This window comes from Poromitra crassiceps, assembly GCF_964638095.1.
Source record: "Poromitra crassiceps genome assembly, chromosome: 20".
Taxonomy (NCBI): domain Eukaryota; kingdom Metazoa; phylum Chordata; class Actinopteri; order Beryciformes; family Melamphaidae; genus Poromitra; species Poromitra crassiceps.
This window is the reverse complement of record NC_139637.1, coordinates 24,353,284-24,370,671: the sequence shown is the minus strand read 5'-3', so window position 1 is coordinate 24,370,671 and position 17,388 is coordinate 24,353,284. Positions and strand designations below refer to the sequence as shown.

Here is a 17,388-nt window from a genome sequence, read left to right as displayed (position 1 = left end):
GCTTGCCCTTTTTTTTTTAATCTCATGCACAGTTAGTGGCTCTTTGGTCTCGCTGCTGCTGACACTCTGCTCTTCTCGACCATCTCTGCAGATACTTCCGTCAGGAGCTCGAGCGACTGGATGAAGGCCTGAGGAAAGAGGACATGGCTGTCCACGTCAGGAGAGACCATGTGTTTGAGGATTCCTACAGGGAGCTGCACCGCAAGAGCCCCGAGGACATGAAGAACAGGCTGTAAGGCTCCGTTGTCCCTCATGTCCCACCCCCTCACGTCCCGTCGCTTATGAAGCGCCGAACCTGAATCCTGTTCCTCTCCCTTCCCCGTTTACAGGTACATCGTCTTCGAAGGAGAGGAGGGCCAGGATGCCGGCGGCCTGCTGAGGGAATGGTACATGATCATCTCCCGGGAGATGTTCAACCCCATGTACGCCCTGTTCCGCACCTCGCCGGGCGACCGCGTCACCTACACCATCAACCCCTCGTCCCACTGCAACCCCAACCACCTCAGCTACTTCAAGTTTGTGGGCAGAGTGGTAGCCAAGGCCGTGTATGACAACCGGCTGTTGGAGTGCTACTTCACCCGCAGCTTCTACAAGCACATCCTGGGCAAGAGCGTCAGGTACTGGAGCCACCAGCGGTTAACCACATTTTGTGGTGACCAGGAAGCTAGCTATATTTCTTTTCTGGTGTTTCTTTTTGGTTCCTGTGGTGGTACAGTAGGTACAAATCACGGTCTCGTGGATATTATTAATGTAGTAAAGGGCCATTGTATCCCCAAATTTAAATGGGCCAAGTCGATGAACACATTTTAATTTTCAGTGTGGAACGTATGCATGATTGAGATGTGTTTCTGCTGTGTTCTCAGGTACACAGACATGGAGAGCGAGGACTACCCGTTCTTCCAGGGCCTGGTGTACTTGCTGGAGAACGATGTGTCTACACTGGGCTATGAGCTGACATTCAGCACTGAGGTATGTCTCTACTCTAATCTGCCCATTTAGCTTCAAGTGGAACATTGATTGTCGTGCTTCTCCTTAACGGGTGAAATTGCTATTGGGCCTCGAGGGCCTGAATCCACTTCCTTTATGTTCCCCATCGTTTCATCAGCCAAAGTAGCAATTATGCTACCAAGTGCTAATTTAGACTGTGATGGATCTAAATTGCTGTTAATGGGGATGATGATGCCAACTGTGGCTCACAGTGAAATAGTCAGCTGAAACTGTCCATGTAAGAGAAGCAGTGCTTTACATGACATTACATTATGTCATTTGGCAGACACTTTTATCCAAAGCAACTTACATTAACACATTTTTGTCAGCAATAGAGCAATCAACTATGCAACACAGTCTATGACAACTACAACCTCTGAAGGAACAGTGGTACAAGTTTAGTTTAGGTTCGTTTTTTTTTTTTTTTTTTTTTTTTAAGAAAGAGAGAGAATGAAGTTAGATCAAGAAGGGCCCAGAAGGAGCCTGAAAAGGTGTGTCTTTAGTCTTTTCCGAAAGATCGGCAGTGATTCAGCCGTCCTGACCGAAGGTGGAAGCTCGTTCCACCATTGAGGTGCCAGGGACGAGAAGAGTCGAGATCGGGATGAGCGACTTTTGAGCCCCGTAGCGAAGTGCTGAAGGACTTTCTGTGTGTGTGTGTAGGTCCAGGAGTTCGGGGTGTGTGAAGTGAGGGACCTCAAGCCCAATGGAGCCAATATCGTGGTCACAGAGGACAACAAGAAAGAGTATGTGCACCTGGTCTGCCAGATGAAGATGACAGGTGAGATCATGGTTGTTCGACACAAAAACATCACTGACCACTGTATTTTCCATAAATATTATGGCTGCAACAATTAGTCGTCATATTGAACAAAATCAATTCATGCAAATGTCGTTAATGTGGATTTTTATTGACATGTCTCGCCGTATGCATGAAAGATGCATTAAGTTACAGTCAATGATATATTGCATACATAAAGCCAGACTCCTCTTACGGAAGTGATGGGAGGCTGGCAAGCGAGACTACTACAGACCTGACTGTTGATGGCTCTGGCTTAATAGTTACCTAAAGATCTTGGAGGATAACAATAACCTGTAGCATTCATAGCATATAATTGATACTTGCCCAAATGTGATTGACGTTTACTATGCTCCTCAAAGACATGACAACTCAGGAAAGCTTTGGATCTTGAGCTGCTAGATTATTTTTTGCCAGCACAAGCGTCGCTCGTGAACGCTTTATCGCGCTGACCATATGCTAGGTTCTGACCTAGCCTTGTTTATTTCTTTTTTTATGCCTAAATGAACTAAGCAAATAATCATTAATGTTTATATTTTTTATTGTGAGATTAATCGGTGTAACAAAAAACATAATTTGATGCAGTCATAATAAATCGGAAAAGTAGACCGAGCTACTGAAAGTGCACTGAGTGTAAACTTGTACTGGCTTTCTAGGTGCCATCCGCAAGCAGCTGGCAGCCTTCCTGGAGGGTTTCTATGAGATCATCCCCAAGAGGCTGATCTCCATCTTCACTGAGCAGGAGCTGGAGCTGCTCATCTCTGGCCTGCCCACTATTGACATCGATGACCTGAAGGCCAACACAGAATATCACAAATACCAGTCCAGCTCCATCCAGGTATGGCTAGTACACAGATACCAGTCCAGCTCCATCCAGGTATGGCTAGTACACAGATGTACAACATGTACTATGGAAGTTACTCTTGACATTCACGTGTGCTGTCCTCAGCTGTACATGTCTGTCAGAAAATGGACATGTGAGAGGACGTATGACTAGGATTATCTAAGAAAACTATAGTCCCATTCAGTTTGACCAAAAACACTGAAAAGAAAGAATTTCGGTAAATTTTTATTTTCATGTTAATTTCAGAGGCAGACATTACTTTGATTTTAGCATGCATGGCAATTTGGAACATAAATCAAGTTTCTATGTTAGCCATTTCCCCCCCTAGTTGAAAACCTATGGAGTCCAAATTGTCATTGCTCAGGTTGTTAGAATGATCTGTTTCATTGTTTTTATTTGGCATTTTATTTACTTCGCCCTTCACTTTCAGATCCAGTGGTTCTGGAGGGCCTTGCGTTCTTTTGACCAGGCAGACCGGGCCAAGTTCCTCCAGTTTGTTACAGGCACGTCCAAGGTGCCCCTGCAGGGCTTTACTGCTCTGGAGGGCATGAACGGCATCCAGAAGTTCCAGATCCACCGCGACGACCGCTCCACCGACCGCCTGCCGTCTGCTCATACCTGGTACACATTAGGGCTGTCAATCTCCCTCTATAATCAAATTCGAATTTCAGTGCTTTATACATTTTAATATTCGAATTATATTCGAATATTTTAATTAATTTTTAATTGAATTAACACATTGAATGCCAGCCATGTTTTCATTCCTGTAGGTAAGTTGTGCCAGGGGTGTTTTTGACGATTCTGGCTCATTTTAGAAACAGCCGAGGATTCTTTTCTGTTAAGAATTCATGAACACCAATCATCTAAAAATAACTAATAGAATGTGTGCTTTCTCTGTCTAAAAGAGTTAGTTTGCAGAGTTAGTAGTTATGTAGATATTAGCCGTTGAGTACAGCATGGTTTCAGCGTCTGGAAATTTATTCAGAGATAAATGGCTTTTTGTGAAACAGTCACTTTAACCATTCATTTTTGGCATCAGTAAGACCGTCAGACATTCTAAACAATAGTTTTGAACAGTAATTTCCTCCATAACAACAGGAAACACCCCTCTCATTCAAACTCCTCCCTCCGTGTGTCTTCTCCTCCTTCCTCCTGGCTGTACAGCGGGCGTGTCAGAAGCGCTTTTGCTGCTGCCTGCCTGTGTGCCTGCCTGCCTGCTTGCCTGCGTGCAGACGCTCCTTGTGCGAGTCAAGATGGGCCGGGGAATGCGTGGGCGATGGGCAGATGTTGATTCTGGCCTTTCTGAGGTGTTTCAAAGTGTGTTTCACCTATGATCTATTTTGCAAATCGCTCTCCGCTCTCTGTGTGCTGCTGCCGGTGCGCGGCCGCTCTCAGGCAAGACAAGTCTTGAACGGATTACTGTAAAATCGCCACGGCATTTCCTTGAACGGCTTGGTCCCGCGGCAGTTTTTTCTTTGATTTCGGTCGTCTGGGGGAGCACTGTCAACACTTAGTGGGTCGGTAAAATAGATTATACACATTATCTTGCTCCAATAGTGATCTCGAAGATGTAAAAGTTGTTGATTGATGTACCACCGTCAAAAAAAAAAAATGTTTATGTAAGACGAGTAAACTCGGCTCTGGCACTTAAGCGTTGGATTATGTAAGACGAATTATTTCGGCTATGGCACTTAAGGTGTTAAAAAAAAAAAAAAAAAAAAAAAATTTTGGTCTGAGTGAATTGTTGTCTTCTCTTATGTTGTGTTCTGATTCTAAATATAGCTGAATCTTTGGGTTTGACCAAGTAAAACTTTTTCTAAGCATTTTACCAAATGTAGATGGAAAAGTGAATGGTGGATGAATATTCAAAATAATATTAGGCTTATCACAAATAGTCCAGCAATGATGTTTATTTAAGAAAACATGTTCCTTGTACAATGTACATACATTCATTGCATTAGAAAATAGGTCAGATAACCAGAGCTTAGTTAATATTCATCAGTGATGTATTGGTGCTGTCTGAAATGCTAAAATAAAATAATTGATAATAAAAAAAGACACAGCCTTTGTTTGAGCTCCTTATCAATAAACAAATAAGTAAACTTTGCCAAAACAACAATGAGCCATGAACAACAAAAAAATCAGTCACGTATTGCACTTAAGAGCTATAGGTTTACATTCAGTATAGCAGCTTCAACAGTCAACTTCAGTTAACAATGAATGAACATACATTTTAAGAGCTACAGGTAGGTTTACATCAGTATAGCAGCTTCAACAGTCAACTTCAGTTAACACTCTTTTCTTCAAGTATGTTGTCAGAACTTGTCACTGTTCTAGTGTTCTAAAAAAAAAAAAAAAATTTTTTTTTTTTTAACTCATTCACTGCCAACAACGTATGAACACGTTTTCAGAATCCAGCTGTTCCCTGCCAACAACGTGTTTACACGTTTTTGGCATCGATTTTTTTTTTTTGACGGTGGGTTGTGCATCTAAGCCTTTTACATCTCTTATATAATTATTGGAGCCACCGAACGTTTACAACCCATTCCACCGACCCACTAAGTGGCAACAGTGCTCTCCTTGCTAGAGAAAGGAAAGCATTTTTTTAACTTGTCAAGCCATTCTCAGCCCAGCCATTCTCCTTTTCGCGCTGATTGCTGGCGATGCGGGATTGCAAATTTACATAATAGATTCAGCCGATCTACTATGATCGGGTGATAGATTACAGTTGGAGGAACACACTTTGAAACACGCAGCATAAATATGACCAGAATCGCAAAAACTTCTCTCAACCAAAACTCCAAACGAGCGAGTCCTTCCCGACTTCCTCAAACAGCGGCCCAGACATGCAGGCACAGGAGAGCAGCAAAGCACTGACTGGTGACAAGCTTGTCCGCCCACGGAGGGCGGAGTTGAAGCAACTCGAGAGGGAGGGAGAGAGAGAGAGAGAGAGAGAGAGAGAGAGAGAGAGAGGGAGGGAGAGCGAGAGGGAGGGAGAGAGAGAGAGAGAGCGAGAGCGAGAGGGGGAGGGAGAGAGAGAGAGAGAGAGCCAAAAATGAATGGTTAAAGTGACAGTTCCATCCAATTTCACAAAAAGCCGTTTATCTCTGAATATTCTTTTTCACGCTAAAACCATGCTGTATTCAACTGCTAATGCTTACATAACTACTAACTCTACAAACTAACTCTTTTAGACAGAGAAAGTACACATTCTATTAGTACTTTTGAGATATTGTATGTTCACAAACTCCAAGCTGAAACGAATCCTCGGCTCTTATAAAATGAGCCATAATCCTCAAAAAACGGCTTGGCAGAAGCTACCTACAGCAAAAAAAAACGTCTGGCAGTCAATGTGTTAATAAAAAAATATTCGTTTTTAAAAAATAATAATAATCGAATTTCGTTCATAATTATTAAATTCGAATAATATTCGAATATCAAAATTCGTTTCAACAGCCCTAGTACACATGCTGCTAGATCACCAAGTCAAGTTTTATTTGTATAGCCCTAATTCACAAGCATGTCTCAGAGGGCTCCACAGAAAATATGTCTAGATAATTCTAGCTGACAGCAAATTACAGTAGTAATAATAACACATTGAACAATTGATAGAGAAATATAGAAAATATAGAAATATAGGATAGAATGGGTGCCATGCTTTAGAATAGTGGGGAAAGGGAGGAGGTGGCGAGGGTGCAGGGGAGGGAGAGCAGGGGGAATGTGAGAGGAGAGAGCAGGAAAGTGATGAGGTGGGGAGGGAATGGGAAATGTTGGGGAGGAGAGTGGGGGGATGTGGGGGAGGAGAGCAGGGAAAGGGAGGACGTGGGGAGGGAATGGGAAATGTGGGGAAGGGAGAAAGAATGGGTGCCATGCTTTAGAATAGAATGGATGCCATGCTTTAGAATAGTGGGCGGGGGGGAGTTCAGGAAGGGGAGGAGGTGGGGAGGGTATGAGAGAGAGTATGTGGAGAGAACAGTGAAAGACCATACATACAGTAATTACACACCATGGTCTAGAATGGACGATTTGTGAAGCCTTCACTTTGTTCTAATGCAAAACTCTCTTTCTTCTCCTCCCTCAGCTTTAACCAGCTGGACCTCCCAGCCTACGAGAGCTACGAAAAGCTGAGACACATGCTGCTGTTGGCCATTCAGGAATGCTCCGAGGGATTCGGACTGGCTTAAAACGATGAGACTCTTGACACACAGACAAGCATACAAACACTTGATTTAGATCTTGCCTACTCTTGACACGTTCATACTGATGATAACCCATAAACGCACACACACATACACACAGTCCACCATCATAGACATGACTGGATTACTTGTTGAATGGCCTCTAGACTTACTGGTTTCTAATCCATATAAAGAAACAAATAAACCAGCGAGTGAAATGGACTGATTGACATTGCCTACTACACACAGAGCCTCATGTTGACACAACTGTGTCTCCCTTCCCAATGTAATGGCAAAGGCGAGAGCGGCTTCAGAGGATAAAAAACATGGACTAATATAAGAGACTTTCTCCATTTAGTTTTGATTTCTCTGTACAAAAGGTTTGGGAGTTTATTGTTTAATCTTTTTTGTTCTTCTCTGGCTGTGTAAAAAGAAAAAAAGAGAAGGTTGTGTTTGAACAGAATGGTTATAAAACGTTTGGGGAAAAAATGTTGGTTGTTTCTTGTTGCAAATTTGTGACCTCAAAAGCCTTGAAGATGGGGGAACATTTTTATGGGCGGCGGGGGGGGTTGGGGGGGTGAAAGGACTTAAGAAGTTTTGGAGATATTCACGAAAAATGCACTTTTCAGAAGTTTTGTGGCATTTCTAAGGAAGGATGGTACAAAAAAATATGAAGAGAACAACTGAAGGAGATAAAGACATTAACCATAAATTCTAGAGTATTTTTGGCTATTAAATCGCTGACCCAGCCTTGAGCCTTTGAATCAGAGTGGAATAACTACATGAATAAATGCATAAAATTGAGTCTATTGTCTCTTTTAACAATGTATTAACCATCACATGCAGTGAATTCATTCTCCATCTAAAACAAATCTGCCAATTATGTACGGTAGTGTGTAATCACACCAAAATACTAGTTTGTTTGGATTCAGACAGTTAATTAGAAAATATCTATTGGAAATATGGAAATTGTCCATCTAATCTCGGATTAATTGAATCCCCAGTGCGTTTGATGCAGGATAAATTGATCACCCACCACATAACATGTTCATCCTAGGTGTGGATCAACCACAATGTCCCCCATGATAAGGTTACCCCGCACTTGACACTATCCACATAAATGTCATTACTTAGGCACTGTTATTTAGAAGGGGGGGTCACTGGAGGGATTTGGGGCGCTCTGAATTGAAAAGCTGTAACCCTTCTCTGACCAAAATCTTATTTTTCCTTGAACCTCCACAAGTGATTGGAAAAATATGATCGTCACTCCCCGACAAAATGTTATATATGACGGAAGCGCAAGTCTTGACGCCTGCTCTACTCGGGAAAACCCTGAAATCTATTTCACATCCCACCCAAATCAGCGACTTTGTGTCTAAAATACAGGAACACTGGTGCAAGCAAGATGCACGTTACTGCATTTTAGACACAGGTGTTGGACAGCACTGGAGGCTGAGTGGATCAGGGCAGCATGCTGGACGGCAGACCTGGCTGAAGGGCCCGGCTGGGACGCCCACACTGCAGCCGCAGCAAGCAGGCTTCATGGCACAACCATCACCTGACCTACAGACAACAGACCATCACACTGATCTACAGACACACAACAGACCATCACACTGATCAAATAGTCTGCCTATTAGCATTCTCCCTGTTTTAAGCTAACTTATGGAGGGTATTGTATTTAAACAGATTCTGCATTATATTTCAGAAAACCGTATCAACTCTGAATTCCAACATGCATATAAGGTGGGTTAATCAATATGTACAGCCTCAACACAATTAACAGATGACGGATGTTAAAAAAAATTGGTGGAAGCTAATGGTGGTGGGTAGGCTACTGTACTGCTGGACTTCAGTGCAGCTTTTGATGTCATAGACCACAAGCTATTACTTATCAAACTATCTGCATATGGATTTAAAACCTCAGCTATCAATTTGATGAAAAGTTATTTATTTAACGGTGTTCTGTTTAATGGTACCCTGTCAAATATAAAATCGATACAATGTGGACTTGCCCAGGGAAGCTGTCTTGGACCACTCTCATACTCCATATTTGTAAATGATTTGCCATGTGTACAAAAGAAATGCATGCATTTATGCTGATGATACTACAATGTATGTATCTGCAGAAAACACCAACAACTAACTGCTTCAAGAAGAGTTGATGCTGGTCTCTGAATGGGTTTCCGAAAACAGGCTAAAGTTGACCATCTCAGCTATAGGGATTTAAAGGTAATTATTTGTACCATGTATATACAGTATAGCCACAACACCCAGGTGTAACCAGTGTTGGGCATGTTACTTTCAAAATGTAATATACTACATATTACTAGTTACTTTCATTTCAAAGTAATAAGTTACTTTACAATATTACTGTCTGTGTAGTGTAACGCGTTACTTATTACACTACTTTTGCATTAATTTGACCAAAATAACTGCGGCAGCAGAATGACATCGCCGTCCCGAAAAATAATGTCAACTGTCTTGAAGTCGGTGTTAAACCGTCCAAAATTCTAAATGTTATCCTATTCCTTTGTGATTGTCACCTATAGTGGTTATTTGCATAAAAACACACAGTTTGATTAGGAAATGATGGTATCTTTATTTAAATATGTGCTTTGATTTAAAAAAAAATAACTCAATTCGTAACTTTGTGTTACTTGACAAAGTAACTGGTATAATATTACTGAAATCCTATTGGTAATAATCAGTTACATTACTGAGTTACTGCTAAAAGTAATATATTACATGTAATATGTTACTTTTGTAATGAGTTACCCCCAACACTGGGTATAAACGTGTTGTGTGGGTCACCCCCGCCCTGTCGGCTCCTCCATAGCCCTGCGTGTCTCCCGTGTTGCGCCTGTCATCCCCTCTCTGTGTGTGTGCCTCCTCTTACCTGCTCTTGCGTGCTGCATCTGTTCCACTTGAGGACCTGCTACAACAGAGGAAATCGACCCCCCCGCTTCTTTGACTTCCCCCCCCTTCCCCCTGCATGTCTGATTTGGTGTGTGCTGAGGCGTGATAAATGAAATTACAGTGCTGTCATGCAGGATATAGAGAGGCAAAGTGACCGCCTACTTCCTGCTTCAGCACTGTACCAGAGATTTTTCATCCGCCATTTATTTTCCCATAGACATTTTGTAAAATGCTTATAAAAAATAGTTTTACTTCGTCAAACCAAACGGTTCAGCTATATTTAGAATCAGGAGAGACCATAGAACATTTCACTCGGACCGAAACTTAAAAAACTGCATAGAAAAAATATTTTCTTTAAATCTGCATTTTTTTTAACGTTTTGGTCTGAGTGAAATGTTATGCGGCCTCTCCTGTTTCTAAATATAGCTGAACCGTTTGGTTTGAACGAGTACAACTATTTTTATGGGCATTTTACGAAATGTCTATGGGAAAATAAATGGCGGATGAAAATCTCTGGTACAGTGCTGAAGCAGGAAGTAGGCGGTCACTTTGCCTCTATTCCAGGCCTCACTCTAAGCCCTGGCTTTAGATTCCCCCCCCCCCTCCTCCTGTGTGAGGCACAGATGCAATTTACTAGTGGCCACGCTTGGTTTTGCACCGCACACTGTGGGCATGCTCGTTTTGTGTGGAGACTTTGATTCTCAATTAAAGTCGAGAAATAATTAGTCCCACCATGCCTATGGGAACGGATTTCACAATACACTTTCTCAAATGGGTTTACTCTTGCGCTATAGTCGGGGGGATTTCATTTTAGGCTGCTTCCTGTTTACTTTGAAGAAATCATGTTGAAACACTCAGCTGAATAATCTCTCTGTCATTGTTTGTGGGGATAATTGAGATAGCATGATGGGTGCTCCTGCCAAATGAGCCACAGCAGCAGCATTTGCAGTTCAAACCTTGCTGCATGCACGTTGGCGGCCCCTCCACTAGGTGGGGCTCATTAGACTGGGCAGTGAATGAACAGGATGCTCCTCTCCTCCCTGTCACACACGTTCTCTCCATGTCAATGCATTTTGGTTTTTCTAGCAAAGGCACTCAACCCTCTGATGTATTCTGTTCCATGCTTCAGGCACATTGTAGAGGTGACCGCCTGACCGGTGCAATCATTTCATTCATTTATGTCTGCATTCCAGTCCGCTTGAGAGAAACCATGTGACCAAATCACCATCTGTCAGAGTATTCCATATTTTCTTCTTCTTCTTCTTGCTATCGGAAATAAATGACCGATTAATCGTCGAACGAAACGGGGGAAGAAATCGATCAGCGTTCAATATTCAGGATGTTTGTGGACTACATTAATAAATACATCAGCTCATATAGGCAGTAAACAGGGTGCACTCATCATAGTGAACCCTCTCCATCAATTATTGTATACAGAAAGTGCGCTGGAGAAGAAACGAATGCGGGAGTTCATTAATAATGTCTACTTTGTGTACCAGCCAGAAAGCTCTCAGCCCGAGCATACATTCTACTGCTGCTGCCTTCAGGGTCTCTGGAATAAATCACAATATTACAGCAGCGCTCACAGTACACAATGATCAAAGACTTTCTGTAGCATATAGAGCCCCAAACTGGCAAAGGGACAGATTCCGTTCATTAGCGAAATTGATTTAATGTTTCTAATTGGCTGGAGAGATATTTGTTCGGGAGGTAATTGATGACCGTGATTAACCCTTTCCTTGCCCCGCCCCGCCCACCCCGGTACCATTCATTCTCATTAAGAGCTGGAGAGCCCTTGTTGCTGGATGTGGCCACTGAGGCCATTGAGTGTTTCTGTTCATCATTTGATTCATCTTCCATCAGAGACCAGTTAGTATCACTATTTACAGCCGTTGCTGCTCAGGGTTGAATTTCCCCCGGTGTAAAAGCATCCCAGTGGAAATCTGAGGAGAGAAGAAGCAGAAGCGTTCACGAGTCAAACCGGTGTTGACGTCATGAATTAACATTTCACATTTCCCCTCCTCTGTACGCTAAGAATATCTCGCCTCCGGTGTGGTGAACCCTGTGCTCCTCGGTGTCGAGACACGCAGCGCAGATGAAGGCGGACAGGAGCGGCCTCTCCGTTATGACAGCAGTGTGACACGTCAGGGAGGAGGTGTTAGGAGGCTGTCGCTTTGTGTCGTCACCTCCTGATGAGGCTGCTGCTATTTCGGCTCCGACTGTGAGGCCCTGGGAGGAGAGGAGAGAGGAGAGGAGAGGGGAGGAGAGGAGAGGAGAGGAGGAGAGGAGAGGAGGAGAGGGGAGATGAGAGGAGAGGAGAGGAGGGGAGATGAGAGGAGATTGAGATGGGGAGATGAGAGGAGAGAGGAGAGGAGAGGGGAGTGAGGAGGGGAGATGAGAGGAGAGGGAGAGGAGAGGAGAGGAGAGGGAGGGGAGGAGAGGGAGGAGAGGGGAGTGAGGAGGGGAGATGAGAGGAGAGGGAGAGGAGAGGAGAGTGAGGAGAGAGAGGAGAGGAGAGGGAGGAGAGGGGAGTGAGGAGGGGAGATGAGAGGAGAGGAGAGGAGAGGGAGGAGAGAGGAGAGGAGAGGGAGGAGAGGAGAGTGAGGAGGGGAGATGAGAGGAGAGGAGAGTGAGGAGAGAGAGGAGAGGAGAGGGAGGAGAGGGGAGTGAGGAGGGGAGATGAGAGGAGAGGAGAGAGAGGAGAGGAGAGGGAGGAGAGGAGAGTGAGGAGGGGAGATGAGAGGAGAGGAGAGGAGAGGAGAGGAGAGAGAGGAGAGGAGAGAGAGGAGAGGAGAGGAGAGGAGAGGAGAGGGAGGAGAGGAGGGGAGGAGAGAGGAGAGTGTTGTCAACTTTGGCTAAAGATAAGAGGCTGATTCTCACACCATGAGAAATCTTTTTGCTCTGCACTTGTCCTTCAAGTAGAACACAGTGCCTGGTGCCTCCACATACAGGATTGTACTGTTCTCATTATAGATGTGGAGAGATGACCGGGGAAGGTTAGACTCAGTTGGGCTTGGCTGAGTCTAGGCTTGAGGTAGATCTTGTCTGTGGCCTTTGGTCAGCTCAGACTCCTGATCCAAACCGGAAGTGACAGTTTATATCTACTGTAAATGTCAATGTGTTTCTTCCCTCTGTGTTTAGACGTATCTGTAGACTATCCATCTATTTATCCGTGTTGCAGTCCCTGTTTCTCCCTCACCACGGCACCATGGCACAGGAGTGGACACCTTGTGGCATTTTAGAAAAGGACATCCCATCCCGATGGCTCACCTGGTAGAGCAGGTACCACTAAGGTTAGTCCTTCCTTCACGTGGCCCACCTGAGTTCAAATCCAACCCGTGGTCCTTTGTCACATGACATCCCCTCTCTCTCCCCCCACCTTTCCTGTCTATCTACTGTGCTGTCTAATACAGGCAAAAATGCCCCAAAACAATCCAGAGAAGAAAAAGAGTGAAATTCAGCCTTAATGTTTCGATCAGTGATTTTCAAAAAATGTCATATCAACGACCCCTAATTTTGTACACATTTGGCACGGTCGCCCATTTGATGCTGTCTCTCGACCCCAAATCTGAGAAAATTTTCATTATTAGATATGAACTCAGAGTTCGTCCAGAATTCCATGACCATCTATATTGTAGGTAGAGTGATAATAACAGTGAAACTATGATCAAAATAGTGTAAATTAAATAATGGTGACGTATAATAATAATTCAATTTCCTGTGGATCCCTTGGAACCCCCTGAAGGACCCCTGGTGGCCCCTGAACCCCCACTTTGAGAACCACTGTTGTAGATCACATGGGCTAGATGCTGTGCTGCTGAGCGACTGAAGGTCATCAGTTGAAGGAGTAATAATAATAATAATGCTGTTGATGGTTAGAGAGGAATTATATCAGGAATGATTGCGGATTAACTGCAGTGGGATTTGACGGCATCGTTTGAAAACAAACAAACCTAATCTACCTGTTACTGTAAAATGAGATTGCTACAGTTCAAATAGATCCTCTCGTAGGGCTGCTCGATTATGGCAAAAATCATAATCACGATTATTATGACTGATATTGAGATCACCATTATTTAACTTGATTACTTTCTTTTTTTTTTGCAACATCATGCATTTATTAAACTTGAATTGAACTTGAGTACTGGATTTCTTTGAACTTTAAATATAATTGAACTGAAAAACAAAGAAATACATGAAAATAAAGGGAAAAAATATATAAATAAATGGGCTAACTAAAATAAATATATATATAAAATAATTGCCTATCTCAATTATCTTGTTTTCATAATTGTGGGAAGCCAAAATTGTAATTGTGATTCAAATTCGATTAATTGCACAGCCCTATCCTCTCGGTGACATTTTCACAGCTGCTCTATTACGCTGTAATAAAATATGCAAATCATGGCTGATGTAATTGCTACAGTGTCCATTGTGACACCCGATAAAGGACAGTAAAAGGATCATTCCTATTTTTAGGTAGAAAATCATCAAGGCATTTGAGGTGAAAGGCAGTAAACTCCTGTAGTTAAGGTCGCCTGTAGGCCAGAGCAATTTAGAGAGAGAGTGGCGTCAGCGGAGGACCAAAATGCGTGACTCATTAGCCAATGAACAGCCAGGAAGGGGTCTTCGCGCTACTTTTGAATGCTAAAATAAAACTGATAATGTACAATTTGATTTAAAAAAAACAACACTTTCAAAGTACAACACAAATTGTCCATTTTGCTGCAACTCGACAGTGCTGCTTAATCCAGGACCTTACTTCCTGGAACTCTTGAGAGTAAAAACTGGTCCATTGGAGTGAATGGAGATGTCGCGACTCTTCTATATACACAGCTCTGCTGTAGGCTTGCATGTCTTTGCTCTAGAAACCTTCTCCACGAGCAAATCATATGCAAAACATTGCTTTGAATATCAAAATATCAATGATGGAAACTTGGGAATTCAAATGTTAGAAGTTTGACTATCTGCCCACATTTTCAAACTTTGCCGACGACGACAGCCTCTCTAATACTTAACCAGGAAAACATCACCTTTTCTGTGCTATCATGTGTGATTCAGGACATAAGGTGCAATTTGCAAAACATATTTGGTTATACCAAACTTTGGGCACCAAACTTTAGGCTAACAGGTGTACAAAGTTTCATGCTTTTCGGAAAAAGTGAACAATTTTCACATATCACCTGGACTAATCTGGAAGTCTGTTGACTGAAAACTCTGTTTTTCATCAAAGCTGATAAATGGGGAGGTGTTTGTATACAAGGGAGGCAGTGATATTCACTATAGTGCTGGATAAGAATCATTTTTGATGAGCATTTGTCAAGCTGACTTTGTGTGCGTGTGTGTGTGTGTGTGTGTGTGTGTGTGCGTGCGTGCGTGCACGCGCGCGTGCGTGCACGCGCGCGTGCGTGTGCGTGTGTGTGTGTGTGCGTGTGTGTGTTTGTGTGTGATCATTTAAAATGCAATGCAATTAAGCAACCCCCAGACTCTTATTTTGCTACTTTCGCCTTTGTTTCAGGATATTCCCTGGCTGCCAGATTTCATACTTGTATGACTAAATATTGACTATTTATGCAATTGTAGCATTTACATAATTGAGCCAGAAACATGTCCCAAAAAAAGGGCTTTTGAGCCCAAAGGGTCCTGAGTTGGGGGCGCCCGTTATCAACTTGTGTTCATAGTATTCCCATGATGTCACAAGTATTTTCCTACCAATATGGCGCTACAATAATACACGCAGCTCATTGGCTGTTTGTGTCACTTGATCGTAATCACCTGTTAATTGATTACAATCACCTGTCCTACCAAGATGGCCGTGTTGTGATGTAACAGAATACTATCAGCAGGCTAACGGGAAATAACGGTGGCGGGAAAAAACGTAGCAGCAGCAGCAGCCATCCTGTGGGCGGGACCTGGCTCCCGGCCAATGACAGCACCGCACCCTAGGCTTTGTCGCACTGAACCCGCAGCTCATTGGTCTGTGGGTGACTCACTCACATGCTGCTCGCATGCAGTTAACAGGCCTTAATGAGATGTGTTTGTGTGAGTGAAGGAGCGGTCATATCGGCCAGCGTCCAGGCAGGAAACTCAATCAGGGCAATTTCCCTTCAATTAGCCAGTGATTAACGGGCGGGTCAGAGAGCGGCTGGCTGACCTTCCAGCCAACTGATGACTTTAACCGGATCAATGGAGCAGCGAGCAGCACCAACAAGCCACATCAGCAGCACAGGAACATGAACAGAGCAGCCAGGCAGAGTGGACATTAGCTATGAGCTGGACAAGATACCTCTCCCACTGTCCATCTCTCACTCTCTCTAGCTCTCTCTCATCTCTCTCTCACTCTCTCTAGCTCTCTCTCTCTCTCATCTCTCTCTCACTCTCTCTAGCTCTCTCTCTCTCATCTCTCTCTCACTCTCTCTAGCTCTCTCTCTCATCTCTCTCTCACTCTCTCTAGCTCTCTCTACCTCTCTCTCTCTCTCAGCTTCCTCTGCTGAACATCTCATCTCTCTCTCTCTCTCATCTCTCTCTCATCTCTCTCTCATCTCTCTCTCTCTCATCTCTCTCTCTCTACCTCTCTCTCTCTCTCAGCTTCCTCTGCTGAACATCTCATCTCTCTCTCTCTCTCTCTCTCTCTCTCATCTCTCTCTCATCTCTCTCTCTCTCATCTCTCTCTAGCTCTCTCTCTCTCATCTCTCTCTCTCTCATCTCTCTCTCTCTACCTCTCTCTCTCTCTCAGCTTCCTCTGCTGAACATCTCATCTCTCTCATCTCTCTCTCTCTCTCATCTCTCTCTAGCTCTCTACCTCTCTCTACCTCTCTCTCTCTCTCATCTCTCTCTCTCTAGCTCTCTCTCTCTCTCAGCTTCCTCTGCTGGACATTTCATCTCTCTCTCCCGGCATCTCTTCTTCAACGTTCTCCTCCACCACACATTCTCACTTTCCTTCCTCTCGCCCTGTCTGCATATTTTTTTCTGTCTGATGCACACACACACACACACACACACACACACACACACACACACTCAATTTGACGTATCTCCCATCGCACCCCCCCCCTCCCATCCCTCTTTCCATGACACACTATCCTCCTCTCCTCCCTTTCTGTTTTCATCTGCTCTTCTTTCCATCTCATCTTCTCATCCATATTTCTGTTCCTCCTCTCTGTCTGAACCCACACACTCATACTGCAGCCATTTACTATATTGCCTTCTTCTCCCCCCCCCCTTGCTTTTTAAGCTGATGGACTTCTCTCTCTCTCTCTCTCTCGCTCTCTTTTGCTGACTCCATCTTTTTTTCCTGCAACTCCGGTCTTTAAGTTGTTCATTCATAGCCTTCCTCTCTCTCTCTCTCTCTCTCTCTCTCTCTCTCTCTCTCTCTCTCTCTCTCTCTCTCTCCTTGCTCCTCATATATCATTGCATCTCTCCCGCCAGTCTGCCAGCTGACTCACTTACAGTTAGAGGAGAGTTTCCAGTAGGAACATGAGCTTTTTTTGCGAAGGGCAGGTGAGGACTGGATTCCCTTACAGATGACTGGTTCTGGAGCGAGGGGGGGGCGAGGGCCCGCCCCCCGCTGGGGTGCGAGGGTAATGAGTGACGGCTGAGGTAAATGTCTCCTCGCTGACACCCCGTCCCCGTAGAGGTCGGGCGGTGATGGATTCACTCCTGCT

At 43.9% G+C, this 17,388-nt stretch overlaps 1 protein-coding gene across 1 annotated transcript in view; it reads left to right on the top strand.

The window, feature by feature from the left end:
• The window catches only part of huwe1 (HECT, UBA and WWE domain containing E3 ubiquitin protein ligase 1), a 74,975-nt gene extending 67,646 nt beyond the window's left edge, over positions 1–7,329 (top strand). The window contains exons 79-85 of the mRNA XM_083657007.1: positions 92–232; positions 330–617; positions 864–969; positions 1,648–1,765; positions 2,440–2,621; positions 3,058–3,248; positions 6,709–7,329. Of these exons, the coding sequence (XP_083513133.1) occupies positions 92–232; positions 330–617; positions 864–969; positions 1,648–1,765; positions 2,440–2,621; positions 3,058–3,248; positions 6,709–6,811 (1,129 nt within the window). The 3' untranslated portion in view covers positions 6,812–7,329. The remainder of the gene's footprint in view (positions 1–91; positions 233–329; positions 618–863; positions 970–1,647; positions 1,766–2,439; positions 2,622–3,057; positions 3,249–6,708) is intronic.
• Positions 7,330–17,388: the final 10,059 nt, after the last annotated feature.